Here is a 21,616-nt window from a genome sequence, read left to right on the forward strand (position 1 = left end):
GCAGCATCTTAGGCACCAGCTTTCACGGACATGAGATTCTGCTAGCATGTGAAAGTCCATTTCCAGATTCCGTGGTTGAGAAGCAAAGCCTGGCTCTAGGACTGAATGTTACCATTGCTCACACTATCTCCTTGAGCTTGCAGAGAGCCTGAAACAGGAGCTCTGAGAGTCATTCTGCTTCCTCCTCCCCTCCAAAATGGGAAATCTCATATACCGACAAGCAAGAGAACATGGTAGTTCTGTTTCATCTTAAAGGAGTGAGCTTTAATTCAGTGGGGACAGCAAATGCTTCTGTTAACAAATATCTGAAACGCTAATGAAAAAGACACCAAAGCAAAACTCTTTATAATAAAGGGGATCAGATTTTATTTTTATACCCTCAAAGTTAAAAATAAGCATTTCAAAATATTTACAATGACTATATATGAAATAACCTTTGTTAATGAAACAGCAACATACAGTACTAGAATAAATCCACCAAACTGATAAAGTCTACGTAAGAAGAAAATGTAACAGAAAGAAAGAGAGAGAGAGGTAAATAGCATCCATGCTCAATCTGCACCTGCGTGTTTTTTTATACTCTCTGCCTTTCAGTTGTGGATGGAATCACAGGAAGTTTTGACCTCTTGTCCCTTCTAAATGCCACTTGTGACTAAGATTCTTCAAACTGACAGAATTTTGTGGGTTGCAGCAGTACCAATGCCTTACTTTTCCATTCCAACCTTGCACATGGGGTCCTTGTATTACAGAGTGGACTCAAAATCTCTCAGCAACCCTGGGAGGTAGGTACAGTTTTATGGAATTTGGCAGATGGAAAAAGCACCGGTTTAAGTGACTGGCCTAAGGTCGTGCAGCAGAGTAGAACTCACAAGCCCTGCCTCATCTCTCCAAATCTCTCATTAAGGAATATATTTCCTTTGCTAACCAGTATCATCTGCCTTTGAGATGAGCTGTGTCACAAGGCGGGGTTCTCAATTAATACCAGGTCCTGGGTGACAACGTGGGAAAAAACCCCTGCCTACAGATAAAGACTTGTCTCAGCAAAGATCTGTGATGTTGCGGTGCTGTTACCATGTTCCGGACCTGAACAGAAGATTTTACTGTTGACACACCCTCAAATGATTCCCTCCCTGCATGTGCCTCATTGAGCAATTGCATCCTCTGTAATTAGGAACTCCTGTGTATCTTCCCCCCTACACTTTCTCTCTCTCTCTCTCTCCATTATCCACACCTATAAATTTGCCCGTCCTATCTCAATCTGATTCTACCATGGGAATGTCAAATAGTAAACAGAGCAGCAAAAAAAATTTGCTGCCTTATTTCTGTAGATATTTTTAATAGTAATTTAATCTGATTTTTATTGGGTTGCTTCTCAACTTAATATCTTTAACTTTCACATATGTGCATATCTACCTATCTATATATAAATGTAACAAAAGGCCCATCCCATTTGTTTCAATGGACAAAAAAAGGGGTCATAAGCCTCGCTACCCAATCCACAAGGCACACCGAAAGGTAAGTGAGAAGGGCTCTAGGAAGGGAAAAAGATGTAGCCCTTGTTTTTGTGGTGCCCTTCAATCATCACTGCTGAGTTTGAAGCTTTGTGAAGGTATGACATAACTTTGCATAAAAAGAGAACGGCTGTCTGGGTCGTATGCATGTTTCTGGTGCAACAGCCCCAGGAATGCTAGATCAGTTGGAGCTGTTTCTCCCTCTCTTTGGTGAAGGAGTTTCTGAGGATTCTAGCTTTGTTAGTGAATTTTCTGTGGTGGTGGCAGTGGTGATGATAGTGGCTGTCTCCATCTTTTTCTATAGGCCCAACAGTTCTCTCAGCAGAGCAATTCTTCCCCATTCCCAGTAGCCAACCCTCTCCCCTAGGCTCCCATCAGCCTTATTTTTTCCTCAGGACAAGGTAGAGGATGCTGATGATGAAACTGAAGCAAAAGCAGATCCAGGCCAATATGAAGCAGTAGCCATGGTGAGAATTTGTGGAATTGGGCACCCTGCCTGTGAACCGAGCTGTGTAAATGGAGACTCCAATCAGAATGCACAACCCTGTGGGAAGGAAGGGGAGAAAAGAGAGTTGGAAAATGCACAGAAACCAGCATTGTTGTAGGACTTCTGAAGTGCCACTGTCCCTGGAAATCATAACGCATGTTTTGTGCCATATGAGAGAGGGGCTGCTGCCCATTAGGCTTATTTATGGAGGATTTCTCTTGCAGGCATGATGACATGGGATGCCTGGGGCTTGTTTAGTGGGTGCCATGGGGAATAAACCTTTGTTGGGAGGAAATCAGTAATAAGAAGTGTGCAGACAGTTTGGTGCTATGTGTTGAATCCCATGAGCAGTAGCTGTCTGTTTATTCCCCTGCTCCTCCCCCCCCCCCCCCCCAAAAAAAAAAAAAACACCCAAGCAATAAAACTTGAATCCTTTCTGTTGCAAAACCCACTGGGGTTTTCTAACGAAAATCTCGAAATATTTTTGTTATATAGAGTAGAAAAACCAAATCAACTTTCAAATTCCTCTGGGCTTTGTTTTATCAAAAAAATGGGCCACTTGAAGCTTTTAGCTGGCTGACAACCTCCCCTGACAGCTGTGTGTGGCAGACACGTGTGCCCGCTTGCACTGCCACAGAGGCAGTGGGATGCAGGCAGAGCTATTGCAAGGCATGGATACTTACAACAAACCAGCATGATGGCTCCAGTGATGTAGAAACGTTTGCCTTTCTCCAGGGTGAACAGCTGGACAATGAACATGACAAGCGCGATGACAGAGAAAATGATGGAGAGGATCATAAAGGCTTGCACGGCTTTGAGGGAAGCTGTGAAGACACAGGGAATAGGTTTAAGGAGGTCAGGGCTCAGGCTTGGTATTGTGCAAAAATGTCCAGCAATTCATCAAGACAATGAAAATGCAAATGTAACTTACCCTCATCACGAGTGCTGACTGGCAGCTGCTGGCAGGTATTGTTGCACAGTAGCCAGAGTCCCGTTGAGACCGTTCCATAGTTGGAAGAACCCACCATCCAAACCTAAAACAGGATGAACCAGTTGTGTCACAGAGGGGGCTGCCTTGGTCTTCTGGCCAGCGGTCAGACTACACCGTAATGGGAGCGACAGTAGCCCAAGTGCCATGAGACAGAGCGCTGAAAAAGTCAGCATGTGTGGGCAGCAGATGAAGAGCCGAAGCGGGTGGGAGATGACGCAGGCTTCCCAAGCCAGGAGGCATTTGGTCCAGGCAAAACACGGGGGAAGTCTGTTCCCATGATCGAGGAGGGGGAAATCCCTCAGAAGCATCCATCCTCTCCCCCTCCCCGTGCCAGGCGGCAGGAGGGTGCGATGAGGCGAACAATCCGCCGAGGGGGGTGCGAAGGGACCCCCACCCACCCCCCATTAGGGGAGATCCCGGCCGCCCCGCCGAGCCGCCAGGGGGCACCCTCGCCCCGGGTTTCCCCGGCGCCGGGGGATGGGGGGGCCCGGCCTCCCCCCTTTGTTTGGGCTCTCCATCAGGATCGGCCCTGGGAGCTGTGCGCTTGTGGCCGCCCCCCAGCCCCCGGCAGCGGGCTGTCGCCGTCAAGACAGACAGGCATGGGGGGGGCGTCCAGTTGTGCAACAGCCTGGCCGCCAGATGGGATGATAAATGCCGCTTCAGAGCTGTCATCTGCTGATCTCCCCTGCTCCTCATTGCGCTGTCTTGGATGAAGAGTGTTGAGGTGCTGCTGGCTCTGGGATTTGGGCGTGGGGGGCGGCAGGCAGAGGCTGCCTCCTGTACCACCCCGGCTGTCTTTCTGCTCCTGAGCACACCCATCATCCCTGAGCACACTTCATAATTACTTACGGATGTGAGCGGGTGTCCCTCACGTATAGACCTGAACACCCACCCGCCTGTCCCCCTGCCAGCCATATGAAGGGCTGGCTACTGCTGCAGAAGGCAATAGCCGTGTCTCATCCAGGGTGGTCTCTACGTACATTGGCAATGGTGGAGACGAAGAGCATGATGACAGTGGCAATGTGAACCACAAAGATACCGGCCAGTAGCACCAACATCTTGGGTCCCTTCTAGGTGGTGTCGCCGATTCAGTAAGCTCTGGAGGAGAACAAGAACAGAGGGAGGAGGTGAAGGGAAGGGCTGAATCAAAGAATAGCATTACTATAAGCTTTATTTACATGCACGAAAACAGGTTGATCTTAAATCCATTCTGGAAGCATGTAGTCACAAAAAACATTGCTAAAACCTTTGTCAAAATCTGCAAGGGAGTTGCTCAAGAGGTTAAACAAAGCCTGGAGGTAAAGGAACCAGTCTGGGAGGAGATGTAGAGCAGGGGTAGTTAGCTTGGGGGCATTTTAAAAATAGCCTGAGTGTATACACAGATTGCTTAAATTGGTGTGTGGTTACGTAAAGTAAAAATAACACACTCCGGGCCTACACTCCAGGAAGAGGAGTTTTTGCCCACAGGATTCACAGAGGTCAGGAAAGCTTTTCTCTTCCAGTTCTCCTTTTCCCTCTTGTGGCACAGCCCTCTCCAGCTGGCGTGGGACATGGACAAGTGGTGTGGAGTGGAGGACTCTGTGCTCCTGGGTGCATGGCGTGTTGAGCAGCAGTGGAGAGTGGACTCGGGGGGCTAGTCCTACTCAATGGCCTGCTCCATTGTGTGAAGAGGTGAATAACCACAACAGAAACACCACTGAGGGGTTCTGGGGCACAGGAAGATGTTCAGGTTTGCACTGAAAACTGCCTGTTTCCCTTTTAAAACTTGCGTCACCGAGATCACTTTATTATTGCAATAAGATTCTCTTGTGATGCAAATTCCTCTTCGGTTCATTTTGGGTTTTTTTGCCCCTGTACTCTGCAAGCTTTTATTTTTTGTAAGATTCCCTTGTGATTGATGAACATGTGATTGGAAAGGGAGGGGAATGTGCTTTAGATTCCTCTCATGACAATATTCATCAAGGCTGCTGACTTCTCCCCTGAAAATGCAAAATACCAGGAACAAATCTAAGCTGTGAGAGTGAGTGCTGACAATGCACACGAAGTGAGTGAGCACATTTCCCCTCCTTCCAGGCATTTACTAGTAATCCTGCAGAATAGCCACAGAAATCAGGCAGAAGAGTTTACCGGGTCCACTCTGTAGCCAGTGAAAGACTGCTTCCTAGAAAGTTTCACAGAGCTGTGTTGCTCTTTCTCTTGGTAGTGCTGGCGTTGAAGAGCAGTATCAGGTCTGTGCTTAATGTTGGCTGTCAAGTTATTTTGGTCCAGGTGACTCAGGTAAGGTTTGATGCTGTCACCATTTGTACGGGGTGTGGTAACATTGTCATGGAACAATACAATTATACTTTATGATGTCTTTCATGCAAACTGTAACGAAAGGCTTTGTAAAGTGTCATAAATGTATTTCTTTTTACTCAATGACTCCACCTTCTCCACTCCTGTCTTTCCTCTCGTTGTGGCCACGTGTGGGAGTGTATTCCTGTAAAGTGCTGCAGCTATTCCTTGCACTGCAGGAATACCCAAACCACAGTGGGCAGGCAGGCTTCTCCAGCAGTGGCACTGTCTCCAGTTCAGCATTAGCTGATGACCAGGAGGAATTCCTTGAGTTCAGGATCTCAAGGAACCAGCTCTGTTAGGTCACTCCTCCCACCCAAACGAGGCCAGTCCTTAGAAGGACAGACTAGGTTTAGTGACTGGTCCTACCTCCTCAGCAAGAACATGTCTGCTGTGAGGTTTCCTTTATCTGGGAGAACTCTCTGGAGTTGTTTAGCCCTTGCTTGCTGAACATGGGCTGGGCTTGCTTGTCTGCTTTGGGGCGTCATAGTAAACTCCTCATTGGTCTAAGGCTTTATTTGCCTGGATGGCCTGGTCACTGTGCCCTCTGTTGTCACAGTACCTCCCTCAGTGATGGTCTTGGAAAAAGTACAACCTACTTAGGGGCTTTTCCCTTCCAAGCTAGACAATTCTATGATTCTATGATTTGCTGACTGTAGTGACAGTCATTTACAAGTTCAGCATCACTAAATCCAGGTTCTCAATACCATGCGCAGGCCACCACATGAACACACCTGATGAGCATTAAACCCTTTCTTTCCATTGACTGCAAAAGAAATGAGGGTTTCAAAATGCTGGATGGCAACTGATACGGATATTGCCACTGTACCTTAAGCTGAGAAAGTTGCTGTTGCCATGACTAAGTTATATATCTGCAGCAGGTGCCTTTAATAGAGCCTCTGAGTCAAATCTTCCCATCCCTTTGACTACTTGTCATCCTTTTTTCTGATTGCCTTGGTTTTTACACAAACTGTAACGAGTGCTCTTGCCACCATAGTGTATTGGTATGCATACACCAAATTGCATACACCAATTTGCCTGCTATGAAATTTGCCTTTACTGAACAGTGGCTAAACTTTCTTCTTTCTTAGCTGGACGTATTATTCCATGGCCTCTTTAAAAACTAATTCAGCAGGTTTTTTGCCGATTATTTTTGAGGACCTTTAAAAAAGCCCTGTACTTGAAAGACTAAAGACCTACTTTCATGACACCCTAAAGGACTAGAGCAGTCCTTTTAAATGCATCTTCTGTTTGCATTCAGAAATGAAAACGAGGGATAAATGTTACTTTTCAATGTAAAAAAGAAAAACCCCCACACCCAGAACTTTGACCAATATGCTAAGAAAAAACCCAAATCCTTTATTCCCTTTGCTTTTTCTGCCCCGTTCTTGCACTGCTTGAGAGCACTGTTAGTTCAGGTGCTTTCAGTGCACCTACTTCCTGAGAACGTCAGCACCTCTCCCTGAATACACACACTATCAAATGCAAACTCCCCCAGGGATATGTGCTCACAGCTTAGTTTTGATTCTTTGTGAGTTAAAGCACAAGCCTCCCTCTCTATTCATTCGCTTTCCCCTTCCTTCATCTCTCCCTGCCTTTTTAATAAAACACTAGAGAACAATCCCAAAGGATCAGTGGGTGAACGAACAGCATTGAAATAGTCATCTCTCTCTCTGATGGTACGGCACGGACTTTTTCCTCCCATTAGACAGCGAAGCTGGCAGACCGTTGGTGACTGACAGGATACTATTTCCATTTGCGAAGTGTGAGACATCTTTCTCCGCTACAGGGTGGGGTCACATTGCTGGAGCAATAGGACACAATTGCATGCAAATCCCTTTTCTTTCATTCCCCTACCTAAACTGCAGCTGGATTTGGAGTTCCTCAGACTCTTCTTGGGCTATGAGTCAGTCTTAGCCTTCCTAGAGCTGCCAGTTTTTTCCACTGACTCACCCCAAAGCTCTCAAAACCACAATTATTTAACCCTCCAACTGTTGAGGACATGCTGTCAGTTTTAGGACTGCTTCTCAAGAACCAGTCAAGCAATCAGATTGTGAATCCTGCATTGAGCCTCCTGGCATGCCTTTTCAAGGAGAGACCCCAGCTAAGCCAAGAAAAACAGAGCTGAGACATGAGAGTAAAACGACTACTGAGGTAGGACAGGCTGGTGGGGAAGAAGTTAAGGTCATACACCTGCGTGAGTCAAGAGAAGATCTTGCGCTGATGACAGCGGACTGAGTTTCCTTTTCCTGGGATGATGAATGAGGAGAAATAACAAGCCCCACCAACAGTAACCATGAATAACAATCACCATAGCAGCCTTCAGCACAAAAAAGCTTACAGAAAAGCATGACAGACTCTTATCTGTGTAGAGATTATTTCACTATCCATGCAGGAGTGCACATACTAAGGAACAACAGATAGCTCTGCTGCACCCTAGTTCAAGCTCAAGCAGGCAAGCACTATCCATTGAAAACTAAGAGTCTTCTTGAGCAGGCCTTGTAGCCACCCATATCTCCCCTCTGTCTACTTAAGTGTTTTGGATCCTTCTATCTGGAGGGCAGTCCAGAGAAGTGAGTCCTTGCTCTTGGTTTGGTGCTTAGCATAGCATCAGGATGGAATGCAAAGTGCCACTTGCAGATATGACAAACGCCAATGGTATAGTTCCTCAAATGCAGGGAGTGGGTTACTCAAGAGGATAAGCCAGATTAGGTAGTGGTCCTTTGCTTCTGGCAGAAAGTGCACTGCAGTGAAAGGAGTAGAGGGAAAGTGTGCAGGGTGTTTCTGCAGGAATGAACGGGTTGTTTGGGGTGAAAAAGCAAAGCACTCTCAACTAAATCAGAAATATTTCACATTGGAAGTGTTTCTAAGGGATTAGCTCATCTGACTTCCATTCCCATTCTCCTCGCTGAACTGAGGTTCCTGCCTAGGACTAGCTCTCTCATGGTGAGTTGGTGAGGCATACTGTGTGAGATGCTGGCTGAGGTGAGAACTCAGCCAATAGCCTATAGCAGCCTATAGCATCTGGGGAGCAGAGAACATCTAAATCACACCATTTGTGAGCACCATTGTGACCTCTGACTCCTCTAAAACTCATTTTCAGCTGAAGTCCTTTGGGTTTGATACATTAAATTTCTCAGCAAGGGAAAGATGGCATTTTGGGGAAAAAGCAAACACTTCTGGTCAGAATGTCAACAAAAATCTTCATAGATTGAAAGCAACTGAGAGATGAAAAGGCATCATATGAGATGAAAGACATTCTGCCTTTCCCAGATGCTACCACAGAATCATAGAATCATAAAATCACAGAATGGTTAGAGTTGGAAGGGACCTTAAAGATCATCTAGTTCCAAACCCCCTGCCATGGGCAGGGACACCTCCGACTAGAGCAGGTTGCTCAAATGGGAATATAAGAAATGCAGCAATAAGTCAGACCAGTGGTCCATCTCACCCAGTACGCTGTCTCTGATTGGTGGCAGTAGGAGGTCCAATATTTAGAGAAAGCATGTAAACCAGGACACTGTCTGAGATGGCACAGAGTCATACCAGGAATACCGGTGGTTCAAATGAGGGCCAAGCCCCATTGGAAAGAAAGGGGAAATTTGGAGAGGACAGGACAGAAAATAAAAAGTATTTGATACTGTTTGAGACAGGCACAAACTGCAACCTCCATCACTGGTACATTCCTCAGTGTGAAGCCAACCTACAAACAACAATGTTGCCATGATGCCGGCAGTAGGGGAAACCCCAGGGTATGATAAAATCTGCAGAATTTGTAGGTCTGCCTTTGACTGAGTTAGGGCCCTGACTGCATCTTAGCCCTGCTACAACTGCAACGCCTTATCCTTGTGCGCTGTAGAAGCATGAGTTCTCATTGTGCCCAGGGTCTTTTGGCAAGATGCAAATATGCAAAGTTCTCTAGGACAGTCTGGTGGCATGGTGATTCTGGACCCATCACATTGTTGCTAGAAAGCTCATGACAACTTTAAACAACCACAGGGAAGGATCTTCTTACTTTCACCCTTTGCTCCTTGCTTCAGATCCAGCTGAATCCAGAGTCCTTGCTGACTCTGGACTTTTATAAACCACTGTACGCCAGCGCTGCTGTTGACAACCTGTTTTTGACAGACCAGCCTGACTCAATTTACAAGTCAGATGCTTTTTATAGACACGTGGATGAGTAGGCTGGTGCCTCTGGAAATAGATTTCACACGTGTGGGAAAAGGGTTGGGCAGGAGGTGTGCGTGGGCACACGGAGACCTTTGGAGCCTCTGGTTTATGGCAGTGAAAAGATTTTGTGTGTGCATGGCTGGTGGCTGTGGTGACTACATTGGGTACAGCAAGGCTGTAAAAGCAGCAGGTGAATGTCAGCCAAAAGGAAAGTGTAGAGCAGCCTGAGGGGCTACAATTGAAAATAAGCTTAAGTAAATGGAAGATTTTGTCTGGGTCTTGGGAAGCGTTTCCTGGTGGTATGGTCATCAAGGGATCAGGGGAGAATTGCCTTCCCAGCGTAGTGGTAAAGCCCCAGCATGTGAATCATTTCTTGTCCTCAAGAATCCACCCTTGGTAACGAACCTCCACTCACTGAGAGATGCAAGGGGGAGTCACAAAAAATGACACACAAGGGTTTTCCAGCTCTCATGCTCATGATTCATATGAGAGTGGGGAAATATCAGAGCTCCTAGGGCAGACAGTGAGAAATTGGCATTTTCTCCAGAAGAAACCACCCTCGAGCGCTCAGCCATGTGACAACATCAACAGAAACTCCAAAGCTTGCTTGGTAGTAGGAAAGGGAAGAGACAGCTGCCCGAGGCCTGGCAGGCAGCCAGCAGCCGCTGCTGGAGGAAAACACTGTCACTCCTCACACTAGACACTCCAAGGAAGGGCTGGGACTGATGGGCAGCGAGTAAGAGGGGAAGGAGACCTCAGAGCTAATGGAAACACAGAAGTGTTCCTCTGCACCTTCGGAGGTGCGATGGAGAGCACCCTCACCCCTTAGCGTGTTGGATGGTCCCTGGGTGGGTTAATTAGATGCAGGAGTTGCTGGGACTTGCAGGGCTTCAGACAAGATGCCGAGATATGCGAGAAACGTTTGTGGGAGGACTCTGCCGGTCTGGGTGATGACGTGATGTGTGTAGGGTTGTGCATCTGCAGCTCTGCGTGGCTCCCTCTATGAATGGGAATGCACATCTGTGGTTCCCCTGAGAGCAGAGATGAACCGTGTGTGTGAGTGTCCGTCTGTCTGTCTGTGTGCTCATGCCTGGCTTCCTTATGGGTGTGCGTATCTATCTGTGCCACTTAGACACTGACAGTGCCCACATGGGAGAAACCATCTGACAGCTCTGACAGGAAAGTTCAGGTTACAGTGCGGTATGAGCAAAAGTGCACAGGTCATTCCTAGTGGGATTCCTGCTTTTTCCCCTTGCAACAGCCTTTAGATAGAGGTCGGAGGCCCGTGGAGCCCACATGAGCTGTGCTTTTGGCTGCATTTTTAAATTAAAGATGCAATTCTCTGATTTACATAGGCAGTTTCATAACGGTCTTCCTTTTTTTTATCAAGGGAGGGTAAAAGAAGTGGCTCCTTATCAGATAACATCCCTCTCTCTCAAGACTGAAAAACCTCTGAATGCGCCAGTACAGCTTATAAGACACTGAGGTCAATGCGACTTAGGCATCTAAAGAGTCTGAGCTTTTGGGTCAATCTGCCTCCAGGGTGTCCTTGTTCCCACAACCCATCTTGGAAAAAGGCTGTGCAAAACTGCAAAATTGTGTGATAGCTCTTTCTTTCAACCCACGAGTTCCATAAGTGATGGACTGGGGGTAGCAGGAAAGTGAGTATAAAGCAGAAGCAAGCAGCTGTGCCAGTCTCAGACCCCAACTTTCCTTCAGCAGTGGTCATTCCTGGTCTTCAGCAAACCCCTGACCAGCCTGCTCCCACCTCTGAGCATTGCAGCTCTCCCCTCTTGCTTCCATGGCTCCCACTATCCTTTCCAGAGGCTTGCTGGGGCTGGTAGGGGAGATGTCCCTCAGGAATGAGAAGAATGTGGATGCTGGACCCAGTCGTGGTAGCTGCTTTCACAACTCCCCTCCCTGAGAAGACTCTGCCCTGTGAGGGCAAAAGGACAGCAAAGGCCGTCACCCTGGATTTCCTCTAATCCAAACGTATTGCCAGGTGGCCCCACATTGCTTTTGGCATGAGTCACTGCTCACCTGTTGTCACCCACTCCAGTACTCATAGTTTATTGCATTTCTCTGAGTGGCTGGGGATGACCTAGCCCAGGACCTGTCCTTGGGCTTTCATCGCGGGTGTCTCCCCATGCCTACAGTACAGACTGGTTTTCATAGGGGAAATGGTATATATCTCAATTATGAGCTTGGTGAAGCGGTCACTCCCTTGGGGAACGTGAGTTCTGGAGCTGAGTTGTCCTAACCCATCCCTCCCTACCATGACGAGGCATGGGCTACATTTGGTCTTACTCAGAGAGCAGCATCCATGTACTCTCTGCCCTGCTGCAAACAGCTCGGGAGGAGGAGGATGTGTGGAGCTGCAAATTTGGCCAGGGTTTCCTTTGTTCATTGTCCAGCTGTTCTAACTCAGGACGTACTTTCCAAAACTCTCCCAGCGGGGTTTGAAGAAATCATGCTTCAGATAGCAGCCCCCAGATGTGCTGCTTTGTTGCCCTCCTTGCAGTGTAACAGCAGAAAGCAGTTTAAGAAAGGAGGCACTCTAAATTTCCCTCTGGGCAGTTGAGATGGGGAACTGCCGCTGGACCTTGTGTCATTCTGGGGGATGAGTGACTGTGGACTGGCTCTGGCAGAGGATCTGGACAGTCACGTTTGAGCTGGTGCTTCAGCGCGTTTATTCAGGGACAGTATTACAGCACTGTGGCTACCAGTTAGTTATCAGTCTTGGCGGGGACTGTCAAAAGAGCAGGGCCATGGAGAAGAGCCTCCTTTTCTGTACACGCTGCTTTGCCTCAGCGGGAAAGACCCGTGATTATTAACCATCCACCTTCAAATGGGGAGATAGGAAATCCCCTTCCTAGCCCTCCCTTTTGGAGGTGTAAGAGAGCGCCTCTGAGTCTCTTACTTCTCCCTGCCTTGAAGAAAAGGTAAAGCAATCTCATGTCTTCCTCCTTTTTTCATTACTTTTTTTTTTTTCAGGAGAACAGAAAGAAGGGAAAAAAAATAGGAGTGCCACGCCCTGCAGCGTGCCCTGTATTGTGTTGGTGACAGTGCTGTCACCTCTCTATTGAAGGGTACAGGCACAGGACCCCATTGAGATCAAAGGGGTCCAGTAGTGCTATTTCTTGCCTTGTGATACTTTTCTTGCCATGGGGCACTTGAGCATCTGAGGGCAAATCCCATCCTGGCATCAGGTGCCTCCCCCCTCGCCATCAGGTGTAGCACTCAGTGGGGAGCACCCATTCAGCAGCCGAAGGGAACTGGGGGGGTAAGCAAGTAGAAATGTGCCGTGGGAGGGGTGTTGCAGCTTCTGCGTGGGGTTGATGGGGCCTGTGGGAGCAGGCAGGGCTAAGGAAGCAGGCTGTACCCTGCCACCCCTCCTGCTTGTGCTCTGAGGAAACTCAAGCAGGGGCAGGCTGAGTGCCATGTGCCAGGCTTGCAGCTGGGAGGGTGGTGAGCAGAGGGAAGGATTCATGCTTGCAGCAAATCTCCCCAGTCTCATTATAAACAAGGCCCTGAGGTTGGTCTTTTACCAAAAAACCCCTGGCTATTATCAGCAGATCTCCCAGAAATGTTTCAAAATACAATCTCTGCTACACCCCAGGCCACCAAACAGTAGTTCCTGCATGCACATGCATTGCTTGCACACTGCAAAATCCAAAGACCACCGGCTAGGCCAGCAGGGCCGGTTTTCCAAGCCCAACGCTCTCTGTCTTCATCAAGGTACCGAGGAACACTAGCAACCCTGCAGCTCTGAGGCACCCACTCCAAAACTGGGTGCTTCTCCACAAAATCCCAAGTCCCTCCTCCATTAATGTGTCCTTGGGTGTGGCTGGACCCCATCTCTCTCAGATGTCTGTCTCGGGATGGCACGTGCCTGGTGGAGATGCCCAGCTCTCACATGAGAGCAGCCTGGATGAATGGCTCAGACTGTGTGCCACGTGTTTGAATGGTTAGTCATAGCTGGGGGGTGGGGTGGGGAAGCTTCCGCGGGAGCCTGCTGGGAGGAACTCCTTAGGTGGGCGTGCAGTGCTTCGCATGAAGAAGCTGCATTTCAGGGTGTGCTTCCAGGCACTGCAGTGTTAATGACAGTAAAATACCTCAGTTATGATCCTTTTCCTATGCTGATCCTCAAGGGAGCAAATAGAAATAAGCTGCCTTTACACCCTCACTCTTGCAGGGCACACAGTCCCCGGGTTTGAGAGCTGGGTGAGGTGGGCTGGGTGGAGACATTAAACTTACTTAAACCCCAGTTATCATAGGAACAATAGCTAACGGTCTCCAAATTTTCACACTTTTCATGCCCAGCTCCCTTTTGTTTGTTTGCTCAAAAAAGAATCCCACTCCATCCAGAAATGTCAAGTGGGCAGTTCCTCAGCAAAGCTGCTCTCAGAGGTGCCTTGAGGAATTCAAAGCTTTTGAGTGAAAGTTTCTCTGTGGCCACAACGTTATTATGATTATAATTTTTTTTTTTTTTTGCAAACTTGTTTCATTGTTAATCGTGGTAAACAACAACTTCCAAAAACGCTTTCTACCCAGACTGATGGCTGACTGTCCTGGAAACACTAGCTGCCTCAGTCAGCTTCCCTACCACGCACACACACCTATTTCTCAAGCAGGAGGCACCTCCGCATGACCGAGCTGCAAGCAATAGGGCCAGAGGGCACCTCAAAATTCACAAAATCCATCCTTCTGCCACAAGGTTAAGGTCAGTCCAGCTGCTTGGCCATCCATATAGTAACTGTCCACAGCACCAGCCCGAGCCCCAGCCATTCCCAGCGGGGCTGAGCTAAATATTGTTTCGGTCTCTTTCAGACCCACAAAACTGTGCAGGGGCGTGCTGGGTTCCTGCAACAGGAACCAAAGCCTGGTGCCAACAAACTGGCTTTGTGGCGCTCTCTTTCTCTAGACCTCAAAAACAGTTCAAGGATTTGACCGCAGGATACGAACCACAGCAGGCAGATGAAGTGAGAGAACTAGTGAAGAAAGGGAGGGAAGGGAGGGAGAGAGGTGGAGGTTGTGTGGAAAAAGGCAGGTGAATAGGGAAAATTGCCAGTTTCTGCAATCCTACACTTCCCATCAGCGCCTCCCCCACCCCCCCCACCCCACCCCATCGCACAGCCTGCACTGCCCTGGGCAGTTCCACCTGCTCCCTCACTTCACCTCTCAGTGCTCCCCACTCCAGGAGCTGTGCTGCTAAGGAAGGCGTCGCATGCATTCCTACCCATCGCCTGGCTTTGCTTAAGAACTGGGGCTTGGCTTCAGCCTCAGGAGCTGGGACCCCCACAGAAAAAGAGAGCTCCTGCCCATTGTACCCCAAAGCCTGTACCTTTTGGGGCCTCTCGGCCTTCACTTGGAATGGCTGTTGGTTGTTCTAAATTAAAGCTTGGCAAACTACCGATGGAGGGGAGAGAGACAAGCAGAAAAATGCGAGCGGGAGCCAGAAACGCTGAACCAGCAGCCTTAATTTCAAACAGGCTGGTTTTCCCACGTTTGTAAACGACGCCACTCCAAGGGCGCGCGGTGGCTCCCGTGCCGGGGCTGGCCCAGGTTGGGCTTGCCGTGCCTGCACCCTGGCTACACATGCCCTGGGGGCGAGAATACCATCGCTGCTGCCAGCGCTCTAGGGTTGCAAGCGGGGCGCCTTGCAGCGTCACTTTGCCCCGAAAAACACAGCTGGATTTCGAAGCAAAAGCTGAAAGGTTAAGATGCGTCCCATAGCCAGCTGGTGTGCCCAGCTGAGGAGAAGTGGCAGAGCAGAGGAGAAAAGCAGGCTGGAGCTGCTGGGCGAGGGGAGCAACCGCCAGGGAGGGAGAAAAGTTGCTGAGGATTTTCGAGAGCTGCTCTTACCGTGTGGGCTGGGGCTGGACCTGGCACCTGCGGCAGCAGGAGCGTGCTGGGCTGCAGTGCCGATGTCCCGGAGCGCGGAGCTGTAGTGAAGGGGGAGTGACCTGGTGGTGGTTTAAGTTTCCTCCGGTGGTGCGGGAGGGTGGTGTCTCTCCACTCTGTTTTAAAGGAGTTACTATGAATCAGTCTGCCTTTAAAGAGAGGGAGAAGGGGGAAAAAAAAAAAAAAAAAAAAAAAAAAGAACGAAAAAAAAATTAATGAGCTACGCCCTGCTTTCTTGGCAGGGAGTCAAGAGTCGCTGGGAGGAAACCAGCGATTCAAAGAAATCTGTGCAGGGCTGCGTCTGACTCAGTGCAGTACAGAGACCGCAGCCTGGAAAAACGACTGACGCTGATCCAGCTGAGTAATAGAGGCCCACAACAGCATCTGTTTATAAAACTGAACTTCTGGTTGTCATAAAAAAAAAAAAAAAAAAAGTTACAAATGTGGCAACGGGACTTCAACAATACAATCACTCAAACAAACAAACACCCGGTTGGCAGGGGGCATCCTGAGGCTGGGTGAGTCACCGCATCCCCTCCCCGTACTGCACAGAGAGAAGTCGATGAGGTTGGTGGTGAGGGGGAACAAAAATCGGACCGGTGGGGTTGGCATGGACAAGACTTTTGGGAATATACCAAGGAGCCGAGATGCTCAAAATGCAGCTTTGGGCTGGTTGTGACTCTGGAGCAAGTTGGCCAGATGGTGGTGGTTTGCTTCCACGGAGAGCGAGCAGGCAAGAAAGGTGAAATAAGGAATTTGTGATTCACAGTTTTCTGAGGTCAGCATTTCTTGTCATCTTAAAGACCTCTAAAAATAGATCCTTTACATTTGCAGAGAATTGACTGGTGTGATTGTCTCGTGCATGCTACAGGCAAGCTAGAGTAGGGATGTGCTGGAGGTGTGGGTGAAGGGGGAAGAAGTTTGTCAGCATCTTGTTTAAACTGTGATCCATATCATGATAGAGTTGGTGATCTGCTACTGAAAGAAATCAAACTTGCCTTTGCAGAGGCCCAGAAAGAGATAAGCAGATACTGATAAAATACCTGACAAAGGCCTTTCCCACTGTAATGAGGGGGGCTCTGGATTGCCTTTATTTGAAAGACAAAGCTGATGCTCTTTTAAGTCTACACAGATTAAAAGATCTTGCTATTTTTCAGATTATACCTTCTCTCTGGTGTTATTGATATGTGTCTGGTCTAATTTTACACTATAGCAACCTGTTTAAAAACAAAGCTATGGATAAAACAGCAGCACATGACACATATGGTGGGCAAAGACATCATGCCCAGACAATCCCATGGGAATTTTGCCACTGATGGAAAATAAAGACAGATTTTTGTTTTCTGAGGATAAGATAAGCCTAACTGTTTTTAATACCTATGGGTTAGAATGTGCTTCTTGGTGATAGACACGAAGACGATATCCAGGGAAAAGAAAATATATTTGCCTACCCTGCAGAAGAAGCTGGCATTTGCATTGATCTGCACTGTCCATTTGCCCTTCCCTGTTCCCCCAGCAGAATTCATTGGGGTGACGGATGGTCAGCGCCACACCGAATACTGGAGGGCATGGCCCTAAAACAGACTGTGTGGACCAGAGTTCAGCTGCAGTGGAGCATCCTCTGCTCCAGACCTGTTCACAAGTCACCGCCAGAAGAAAGCTGCCTGCACATGCAGAATTGCTCATCTGAGATCCAGCAGCCAAAACAGCTGCATCTAAAACACACTCATACGGGGTAACAACTGTGGAACCCCCTAAAAAGTTGAGTATAAAGTGATCCATGACGGACAAAGCATGGTTTGTTCAGAGAGAGAAAACTCTTTTTGTACAAATTGTTCTCTATCCTGGGAGGCTGTGTCAGGCAATGGCCAACATCAGATGCTTCTCAGGGAGGCAGCGGGGTTCTGCAGCGTCAGCAGCAGCTTGCCCACAGGAGCGTTGCTTCCCTGCCCTCCATCTGGAAATGTTGGTGCCCAGCCAGCAGAATAAAGAGAAGTAACCGGACAGGCCACATAGGCTGTGACTGTGGCCCTGGAGGAGCACTGGTGCCCAGCCAGCAGAATAAATAGAAGTAACCGGACAGGCCACATAGGCTGTGACTGTGGCCCTGGAGGAGCACTGGTACCCTGCCAGCAGCTGGTTTCAGCCCTGTTGCTATACCTGTCAAGCTGGGTGTGAGAGGAGGTTAACAGTGAGTGTCAAGCAAACAAACTGCGTATAGCTGCTCCTGTTTGGGAGCAATGCTGTATGTGAGGCATGGCGATGGTTTAACCAAGTGAGGGTAGCCCCCTAATGTCAGGGTACAATGAGGTCAAGGGAGATCTCAGCTTCCACTGAGCAGATTGGTAGCTCTTTGGGATATTTTCAGCCCGCATCTGGACAGGGAGGCAAGGTAGAAGTAACCATACCAATAGGTTAAGGTAGGAGAACATTTCAAGTTTATAGTATTTGCTGTTGTTTTCTGTGTAGCTGCTTGTCTGTGGATGTAGCATTAGTTCAATAAGCCTTTCTAGGTGTGTGACAGAGAACCAGCCCTATCCACCCATCTAGAGAAGAGGCTGGTCTTTCTGCGTGCCTCTGGCAACTTCTCCCTTTAGGGTGTGTGGTTTTTACAAGGCAGGTTGCAATAGAAAACCTATGACGTGAAAAGTCTCGTCATGGGATCAAAAGTCTAAAGCATGCTGCCAGTTTGACACACTAAGTTTGAATTGCCTCAGATCCTCACACCATAATTCATGGTGTCCCTTGACCTAACTTCACTCATTTCACAGGCTTTTCTGAATATTCGCCTATATCCGTCTAATAGGAGGTGGTCAGGTCAAAGCCATGAGAATTTAAGATGTGGGAATCTGGATTGGCATTTCCACAGGCAATGAGAGGGTGAAATTTTCCCATGTGTACAATGCCTTTGCTGAAGCTCTTCCCAAACAAGGAGCTTGCAGCTGCTGTATGCCTGCTTGCTTTGCCATGCCCCACACATTTGCAGACATCACTACTGTGTGTGAACAGTAGTCCTTGGTGTAACAAGATGAGCATCCACAGTGACATTAGATAAGACAGACAAACATTAAGCTTTCACAAGTCCAGATCAAAGGAGGAATGGATGATGAGGAGTGGGAGATGAACTGTGGAGTTAGGGGTGAGGGAGGCATGGTCAGGCTCAGCGGGAAGTATCCAGAACAGATAGTTTCTAGAGAGGGGGGTGCCAGGGGAAACAGGCCATGGTCTCCCTGCACTTTCTTCAGATGCCAGACTTTATGCCTGGGAGAGGTCTGTAGCAGAGTTCCCATGCTCTCTGGGATGCTTTCAAGTACAAATTCAGCAGGAATTCAACATATGCTATTTGGATATGCTTTTCTGGATAACTATCTGCAAACACACATTGCATATTGAATCCCCCAGTCTAAACAGTGTGTTTTTCCACCTAAAGATGCTTAAACCCTTTCCCCTCTCTTATATAGGCTATTTACTCTGTGCAACATCCTGCTGGCTGGTTGCAGGACAAGTGGAAATGATATGCTCCATGCTGTTTTCTACTTTTCTGCTTGTCATGACATGGAGAAGGTGGGGTTGAGCCCGAGCTAATGTGTGGGTTTTAAAAAAATAGAAACCAACAAGTTTCATACTGCTCTGTAGTGGTGTAACTGAAATGTTTGTGTGTGTATCCTGGGGTTATCCATGTGATACAATAATTTGCAGAGACATATGATACATATCAGAGCCATATGATAAACTGCGTTTGTCACGCATGACCCTGCAGGGCTTCAAAAGGGAGCATTCATCCACTAGAGAAGAAAAGGCGATGGTTCCCTTATTTATAGCTTTACTCAGTTCTGAGGAAGCAGATATTGGAAGTCACACCTTCATGGTTTTGATCATTTCTCTAATGTGTCTTGTCATGTTCCTGTCCCCCCAAGGACCACTAGACTTCCAGGACTTAGGGAAGCTGACTTTACAAGCTCAGCGGTATAAGAAAGAAGTAGATTGTAGTCAACACTGAACAGATGTAACTCTTCTTGTGCGCAGTCTGGATTTTGTTTGGGTTTGCTGTTTTTTTTTTCTGTGGCAGGGGTGATCTCTGGCCCGAGTACCTTGGTAAACTGCATGAGAAACAAAACCTAGAGAAACATCTACATCTGATTTTTCCAAAATCACTTAGGACTGCCAGACTGACTGACCTTATGAAAGCGGGTGATAGGTACAGAGTTGAAAATGCCCTGGGTTTATAGTTTTTGTGTAGGAATGGTTTGTCACAAAGCTTTAACAGGCAAGAATTTCAATAGTTACCTCCAGGACTTGAGCATTATGAGTGGGGTCTATGCTAGAATACATTCCCAGCATCCCACCTACCACATCAGGGAAGCACCAGAACTTTCCTTGTTTCTTAACAGGAATAAAAATGAATATGGTCATGAGATAAGGAGACCATTCCTACCATAATTTGCATATTGACTAGAATTTTGTTTTGTCCTACCATGTGAAAAGGAACATATACTTTGTGCTTACATTGGAAAGGGAGATAAAGGTGGACTATGATTCCTCTCTGCAGTGGGTGGACTGGCATCTCGTGCTATCTTAGGAGTACTGACATTCACATCGTGGTCTCTGCAGCAGATTTGGATCACATCTGAATGTTATCCTCAGGCTGAGATTCTGAACACCTGGAGGAGGCAGCGTGAGCTGGCTGGTGCTGGGAATAGAGACCTGAACCTGGGAAAACAACTTTCTTCCATGATCTGGAGCAAAAGGAGGTGTGGTGACATGAGCACCATCTGAAATGGGGTCTTCCCCTGCTTTTATGAGAGTGGGGGAACTGCACTCCCCATCTCATTTTCCCTTACTTTAACCTCTACCTCAGTCTCTTCCTTCTTTCCACTGGAAACAGCCCAGCTGAAGACATTTGCTTATAATGTGTAAATGGTACCTCTGTCCTGGCAGATCTATCTGAGCTGTCACTTTTCCCAAGAACCTCTCCCATTCCACATCAAAGAGGTAGTGGCTGGTGGTATTTTCCACCTGCACATGAAGGTCTCTCTCATCCATTCTGTTAGCCGAGGGAGTTTTCTTTATTGCCTTCTCCTGCTCCTGGCTCATTTCTACCTCTGCCTTCTGTGGTTGCTGTATTGCGCAATACACGCTACTGATTGCTTCACCAACAGGTTTTACTATGTTAGTGGCGAAAAAAATATCCTGCAAGCACCAAGAAATGACATGAGTTGGCAGTGCCTTATTGTTCTCTTTTCATTCAGCTCTGACAAAGGGAATTACCTGTATGACCGTCCTGGACTGCAACTGTGTCACTGGCTATAGAAATGGACCTCAGCTAAGAGGCCAAGGCAAGGGCAAGTGCCATTTGTGCTGCGGCTGAAGTTTGATAATGGGTCATCTTTCTATTCACCTGCAGCTCCCATGGGCTCTTTGCAGGTATTAGCTCTACTCATGGTTTGGTGGGCTTTCTTCTTAGAGTAGTATTGGTGTCCTGAGAAAGTTGTAGGGGTCTGCCTCTGCAGCCAGAGATAAGCTCTTGAAGGGTGCGTGAAGGCTAACTGTACTTGCCTCACTTTATGCAGTATTTTGCTTTTTTGAACCTCAGGATGCATTGCATAGAATCATAGAATGGTTCTGGTTGGAAGGGACCTTAAAGATCATCAAGTTCCAACCCTGCTGCCCTGGGAAGGAACACCTCCCACTAGACCAGGTTGCTCAAAGCCCCATCCAGTCTGATCGTGAACACCTCCAGGGATGGGGCATCCACCGTTTCTCTGGGCAACCTGTTCCAGGGTCTCAGCACCCTCACAGTAAAGAATTTCTTCCAAATATCTAATCTAAATTTCCCCTCTTTCAGTTTAAAGCCATTACCCCTCATCCTATTTCTCCACTCCCTGAGATAAAGAGTCCCTCCCCATCTCTCCTGTAGGCCCCCTTTAGGTACTGGAAGGTCTGCTATTTATGCCATAGGCTCTACAAGTATGCAAGAAGGGACAGTGTTAGCCTAGGAAGATAAATGGCAGAGACTGCAAGGGACCTGGCATATGAACAAACCAAGCAGGCAGATTGCTTACACAGCTAAACTCAAAGAAAAGCCTAAGGAAGGCTTGGTAGGGATGGCAGTGGTACCTGTACTGGTTGGGGGGATGGAAAAAGCTCCGAGTTTAGTGCATGGTGAAGAGGGAGGAGAAGGAAAACAGGGAAGAGTAGCTGAGATGGAAAGACAGGCTG

General features: G+C 47.8%; 1 protein-coding gene across 1 annotated transcript; it reads right to left on the bottom strand.

Moving 5' to 3' along the window:
• Positions 1–345: 345 nt before the first annotated feature.
• On the bottom strand, positions 346–15,544 carry EMP1 (epithelial membrane protein 1). Its single transcript, XM_074168970.1, has 5 exons — positions 15,359–15,544; positions 3,970–4,087; positions 2,930–3,032; positions 2,682–2,822; positions 346–2,055 (listed from the first exon to the last, which is right to left on the bottom strand). Exons 2-5 carry the CDS (start codon positions 4,045–4,047, stop codon positions 1,892–1,894), a joined length of 486 nt encoding a protein of 161 aa, XP_074025071.1. The 5' UTR covers positions 4,048–4,087; positions 15,359–15,544; the 3' UTR covers positions 346–1,891.
• Between the last annotated feature and the right edge of the window lie 6,072 nt (positions 15,545–21,616).

This window comes from Numenius arquata, chromosome 2 (assembly GCF_964106895.1).
Source record: "Numenius arquata chromosome 2, bNumArq3.hap1.1, whole genome shotgun sequence".
Classification (NCBI taxonomy): domain Eukaryota; kingdom Metazoa; phylum Chordata; class Aves; order Charadriiformes; family Scolopacidae; genus Numenius; species Numenius arquata.